The 6,462-nt window shown below is 44.5% G+C and overlaps 1 protein-coding gene across 1 annotated transcript in view; it reads left to right on the top strand.

The window, feature by feature from the left end:
* The window catches only part of acaa1 (acetyl-CoA acyltransferase 1), a 24,080-nt gene extending 17,971 nt beyond the window's left edge, over positions 1–6,109 (top strand). Inside the window, exons 7-11 of the mRNA XM_028572579.1 lie at positions 21–101; positions 1,114–1,304; positions 2,432–2,611; positions 4,465–4,520; positions 5,839–6,109. Coding sequence (XP_028428380.1) covers positions 21–101; positions 1,114–1,304; positions 2,432–2,611; positions 4,465–4,520; positions 5,839–6,069 — 739 coding nt within the window. The 3' untranslated portion in view covers positions 6,070–6,109. The remainder of the gene's footprint in view (positions 1–20; positions 102–1,113; positions 1,305–2,431; positions 2,612–4,464; positions 4,521–5,838) is intronic.
* Positions 6,110–6,462: the final 353 nt, after the last annotated feature.

Raw genomic sequence — 6,462 nt, 5'->3', positions numbered from 1 at the left:
GTGTGTTCATATCTCTGCAGCATCACCTCGGAGAACGTGGCAGAGAAATTTGGCGTCACCAGAGAAAAGCAGGATGCCTTCGCTCTCAGTTCTCAGCAAAAGTGAGTCACAGACAGCAGACGCCTACAAATATTATTGAGATTTTGGTGCATTTTGCTTCACACATATGTATAGTTAGGAGGGGAAAAACAACTAAAACCTCCTAACGCTGTAAGAAGTGTTTGTGTTTGTATCTCCACCAGACTCCATGTAAATAATCAGGACTTTTAGCGTGTATAGAGCCAGCATATCTCCACCAGACTCCATGTAAATAATCAGGACTTTTAGCGTGTATAGAGCCAGCATATCTCCACCAGACTCCATGTAAATAATCAGGACTTTTACCGTGTATAGAGCCAGCATATTTCCACCAGACTCCATGTAAATAATCAGGACTTTTAGCGTGTATAGAGCCAGCATATTTCCACCAGACTCCATGTAAATAATCAGGACTTTTACCATGTATAGAGCCAGCATATTTCCACCAGACTCCATGTAAATAATCAGGACTTTTAGCATGTATAGAGCCAGCATATCTCCACCAGACTCCATGTAAATAATCAGGACTTTTAGCATGTATAGAGCCAGCATATCTCCACCAGACTCCATGTAAATAATCAGGACTTTTAGCATGTATAGAGCCAGCATATCTCCACCAGACTCCATGTAAATAATCAGGACTTTTAGCATCGTATAAACACACTTCATTCAAAGTGGACCAGGTAGGAAAAAAGGACCCTTTAAAGCTCCGACATCTTTAACTAGGGCTGGTTACTAACAGAAGTCAATACTTTGTGCTTGAATGATCGAGAAATGGCCTCGTCATTCAATACCCAATTTCAGTACCTAAGGGGTAAATCTCATCAGGGTCAGTGAGCCAATCAGCACGCAGCATGCTTCTGCCAAGATCTAATAATGTCTGTGATTGGCTGTTACACAAGAGAGACGGAGCTTATTTTGTTTTATCAAACTGGTATTGAAAACGGTATCGTTTAGGAACCAGTATTGAAGTATCGGTACCGGTACCGGACATTTCTGAACGATACCCAGCCCTATCTTTAACCCCCTGCACAGAGCGGCTCGGGCCCAGGACACGGGCGCGTTTGAACGGGAGATCGTTCCCGTCAGCACGCGGTTCGTGGACCCCGACGGTACCGAGCGGCAGGTGACGGTGGACAGAGACGACGGGGTCAGAGCCGGGACAACGCTGGCCGGTCTGGGGAAACTGAGGCCGGCATTCAAACCGGACGGCAGTACCACGGCAGGTCAGCTGGTACATAAATATAAAAGAGACTTCAGATACAGTATTAGGGGACCACTAAGGTCTATATAAAAGAGACTTCAGATACAGTATTAGGGGACCACTAAGGTCTATATAAGAGACTTCAGATACAGTATTAGGGGACCACTAAGGTCTATATAAAAGAGACTTCAGATACAGTATTAGGGGACCACTAAGGTCTATATAAAAGAGACTTCAGATACAGTATTAGGGGACCACTAAGGTCTATATAAAAGAGACTTCAGATACAGTTTTAGGGGACCACTAAGGTCTATATAAAGAGACTTCAGATACAGTATTAGGGGACCACTAAGGTCTATATAAAAGAGACTTCAGATACAGTATTAGGGGACCACTAAGGTCTATATAAGAGACTTCAGATACAGTATTAGGGGACCACTAAGGTCTATATAAAGAGACTTCAGATACAGTATTAGGGGACCACTAAGGTCTATAAAAAGAGACTTCAGATACAGTATTAGGGGACCACTAAGGTCTATATAAAAGAGACTTCAGATACAGTATTAGGGGACCACTAAGGTCTATATAAAAGAGACTTCAGATACAGTATTAGGGGACCACTAAGGTCTATATAAAAGAGACTTCAGATACAGTATTAGGGGACCACTAAGGTCTATATAAAAGAGACTTCAGATACAGTATTAGGGGACCACTAAGGTCTATATAAAAGAGACTTCAGATACAGTATTAGGGGACCACTAAGGTCTATATAAAAGAGACTTCAGATACAGTATTAGGGGACCACTAAGGTCTATATAAAAGAAACTTCAGATACAGTATTAGAGGACCACTAAGGTCTATATAAAAGAGACTTCAGATACAGTATTAGGGGACCACTAAGGTCTATATAAAAGAGACTTCAGATACAGTATTAGGGGACCACTAAGGTCTATATAAAAGAGACTTCAGATACAGTATTAGGGGACCACTAAGGTCTATATAAAAGAGACTTCAGATACAGTATTAGGGGACCACTAAGGTCTATATAAAAGAGACTTCAGATACAGTATTAGGGGACCTACTTTTGTTCTCTTTCAACTCGCATACAACACACATACGCTCTCACGCTCAACTTTCTCTCAAACACAGGGAACTCCAGCCAGGTGAGTGACGGAGCAGCGGTCGTGCTGATTGGCCGCAGGTCTGCGGTCGAGGTTCTGGGTCTGCCCGTCCTGGGAGTCCTGAGGGCCAGCGCGGTGGTGGGGGTCCCCCCGGATCTGATGGGGATTGGACCGGCTGTCGCCATCCCCGCAGCTCTGCAGCAGGCCGGTAAGATGTGTGACCATTAATGTCCTCACTTGCTGGTCTTACAGGGAGGTGTGTTCAGGTGCATTCTGGGCGTGCTGGTCTTACAGGGAGGTGTGTTCAGGTGCATTCTGGGCGTGCTGGTCTTACAGGGAGGTGTGTTCAGGTGCATTCTGGGCGCTGGGTCTTACAGGGAGGTGTGTTCAGGTGCATTCTGGGCGTGCTGGTCTTACAGGGAGGTGTGTTCAGGTGCATTCTGGGCGTGCTGGTCTTACAGGGAGGTGTGTTCAGGTGCATTCTGGGCGCGCTGGTCTTACAGGGAGGTGTGTTCAGGTGCATTCTGGGAGTATTGCTATCTTGAAGCAGCGGGAAGTGATGACACCATTGACCAACAAAAACCTGGTCTAAAGTCAATAACGCAGCATTTCATTGTTATTTTAACAAAGCATTAGTAACATGCTCCTAGGCTCGTGCACACTATGCTTGTTACACACACACACACACACACACACACACACACACACACACACACACACACAGAAGATTACAAATAAAAATATTAGGGTGCAAATCCTCCATCATAACAGTAATGCTCCAAGGTCCAAGATCTCTGATTGGTTGATGAATGGGAGATGATCTCTGATTGGTTGATTACATGTTACGCCCAAAACACACCTCTGATTAATGAAGACACTAAGAACAACCCTTTAGGACCAGGCGCCCGGCACACGGACCCTTTTGTACTGCCGTCAAACTAGCAAAAGTGGATTTTGGACACTCCCTAAACGGTTAAAATAGGGCCCTAGACCAGTGATCTTCAACCACCGTGGGAGATCGTCCTGTGTGCCGTGGGAAATTATCCGATTTTACTTAATTGGTCCAATAAATTTTTTTTTATTGAGTTACTGCAAATAATTTTCCATTGTTGTGCATCTGTGCCTCGATATGATGACTGTCAGAGAAATTAAATACTATTCTGTGTCAGTAGGTGGCAGCATAGCGCAACAATGACCTCGTTGATTTAAGATAATAGAATTACTGCCGGCATTTTGCCGAACAAAATTTGAGAGTGTGCGACTGAAAATTTTTTTTTTTTTAACACGTTAAACGTTGACATTTCGGTACCTGATAGTGCGTAAGCCCAAGCTTACCTGTCCTCTCCGAAAGATGACGGAGAGCAGAGCTCTGACACACACACACACACACACACACACTCGCAGAGCTGCAGACGATGCAAACTACTGTGGTGGCAAATTTTATTTTTACCATTTGTTTAATGATATTAACCATTTGTGTAAAGATTGTTTTATAACGCCACAAGATTTAGCTTCTTCATGTGTAGATTCAAAAGGCTCCAAGTGAAATAGTTGGCAGCTGTGAACTATAGCCTAGAGCAGTGGTTCCCAACCTGGGGTCCGGGCACCCCCAGGGGGGGGCGGCAAAGATCACAGGGGGGGCGCGAGTCTTTATCTGGTTTGAGGTTGAGGTAAAAAAAAATGTTTTGCACATGTTAAACAAATTATAATACACTAGAATATCTAATGTATACAAAAGTCTGTATGAAAACTATATATTTTGTTGTATCCTCATTTTTCCTGCCGCCACGGCATCACAATCTTATGAATGAAACATGCCGGAGAAACGTAACAGTGCTGATAACTGCTCTGTATCAAAAAAGAAAGAGAGGCTCTATCTCGAGAGTTTCCTCAACTTCGGTTTCGGGTGGGGGGGGGCTCAGCTTTTCTTAGACATGAGTAGGGTGGGCGCCAAGGAAAAAAGGTTGGGAACCACTGGCCTAGAGAGTTATTTAGTTTTACTAGCTACGTTTAAAATGGGGCCCTGGAGCTCCGTCTAACTCGTCCCGTGTCTCCTCTCAGGACTAACGGTGGCCGATATCGACGTGTTTGAGATCAACGAGGCCTTCGCCAGCCAGGTGAGTTCAGACCTAATAACGGTGATGATGATGATGATGATGTCGGTGTGTTTTTAGCCTCGTCAGATCGTCCTGATCCGGCTGAGCTCCAGTTTTCCACTCGCAGATCAGTCTGGCATCTTGAGGCGGAGAAACTTTGTAGCCGTTAGCCAAACAACCGACCAATCAACATTGGCTTTGAGGTGGTTTAGGTGGTGATAGACAGATGGTTTATCCAATCAGCTAACCAGGATTTCCAGCCAGCGGTAGCCCTAATTTTGTTAGCCGCTCGCTAATGCTTTTTCCTCTTGGATCCTTCTTTTGGAATATGGACCAGGAACCTGAAATGGGGCCTTTTATTCCTAAATTCCTAAATTCTCGTTACACAAACGGAAAATCTCCTTTACCGACATGCTGCTAGCTTGCTGAGCTAACGAGCTATGCTTTGCCTGCAGCAGCAGCAGCAGGGGTAGCCTGGCTCGTGGTTGTATTTTCATACGCTTCGTGGTTGATTTGGTCTGTCTATCACCAACTATAGGTGATAGACAGACGGTTCATCCAATCAGCTAACCAGGATTTGCATGCAACTAGGACTACAGTTGAAAATTAGCCGACTGGCTAACACTGGCGCATTTACAGAAATGTTGATTAATGTGCATTGTTCTAATAAAAATAAATAAATAAAATCTTATATTTTCGCCCCCTTCCCAAAAGTTCTCCAACGGGAAGTTGCCAGATGGATACGCCGAGCTAATGCGAAGCGATCCATCTGGCGGAGTCAGGTTAGTGTGTTTTAGGAGATTGGTCACATTTTCCTCTCGCTTCTTCTTCTTCACACACATCGCTGACCATAAACACTGCGATGCTACCACATGCACGCGTACTAGGACTACAGTAGAAAATTAGCCGACTGGCTAACACTGGGGCATTTACAGAAATGTTGATCAATGTGCATTGTCCTAATCTAAATAAAAGAAATATTATATACTGTGCAATTAATCGAAATGTCATCGCGATTATGATTTAGGCTCCCCGACGATCACAAAAACCAGAAATAATTGAGAAAAATGATTATTTAGCTCGTTAACGTTTTGCAAAGTAATCTCTTATTTTCCACTGTTGTTTAAGTTCAATAACTGCAACATCTTTCCAGAAGTCAACGAGTATTCGTGTTAAATTATCGCGATTTCAGTATTGACCCGAAATAATCTCAATTATGTTTTCCCGTAATCGAGCGGCCCTGTGTGTGTGTGTGTGTGTGTGTGTGTGTGTGTGTGTGTGTGTGTGTGTGTGTGTGTGTGTGTGTGTGTGTGTGTGTGTGTGTGTCCCTGCTGCCCAGGCGGTGTACTGCGTAGAGAAGCTGGGGGTCCCGCTGGAGAAGGTGAATCCCAACGGAGGAGCGATCGCCCTGGGTCACCCTCTGGGCTGCACGGGGGCGCGCCAGGTGGTCACGCTGCTCAACGAGCTCCGACGCAGAGGCCGCAGGTTCGAGTCCACCGACGAACGCACAAATACTCAACGACACTCGTTCAAAGGGTTCAGATTAGGGCTGACAAAACTAACGAGTTGACGCATAATCATTTTAAAGGTGTAGTTTGTGGTTTCTGTCGTGTGTGTGTTTTTAACTATATTTGTGGGGTCCAAAAACCAGGAGTCCAGTATACTTGTGGGGTCCCAACAGCTTTGTGGGGCCCAAAATGCTGGACCCCATAAGTTTTAAAGGGCTGTTTGAGGGTTAAGACTTGGTTTTAGGATTAGGGTTAGAATTAGGTTAGGGTAAGGGTTAAGGTTAGGCATTTAGTTGTGATGGTTAAGGTTAGGGTAAGGGTTAAGGTTAGGCATTTAGTTGTGATGGTTAAGGTTAGGGTAAGGGTTAAGGTTAGGTATTTAGTTGTGATGGTTAAGGTGAGGGTAAGGGTTAAGGTTAGGCATTTAGTTGTGATGGTTAAGGTTAGGGTAAGGG

This window comes from Perca flavescens, unplaced genomic scaffold (genome assembly GCF_004354835.1).
Source record: "Perca flavescens isolate YP-PL-M2 unplaced genomic scaffold, PFLA_1.0 EPR50_1.1_unplaced_scaf_15, whole genome shotgun sequence".
NCBI lineage: Eukaryota > Metazoa > Chordata > Actinopteri > Perciformes > Percidae > Perca > Perca flavescens.
Note: the sequence above shows the minus strand (reverse complement) of the source record. Positions and strands in the feature narration are given on the sequence as shown.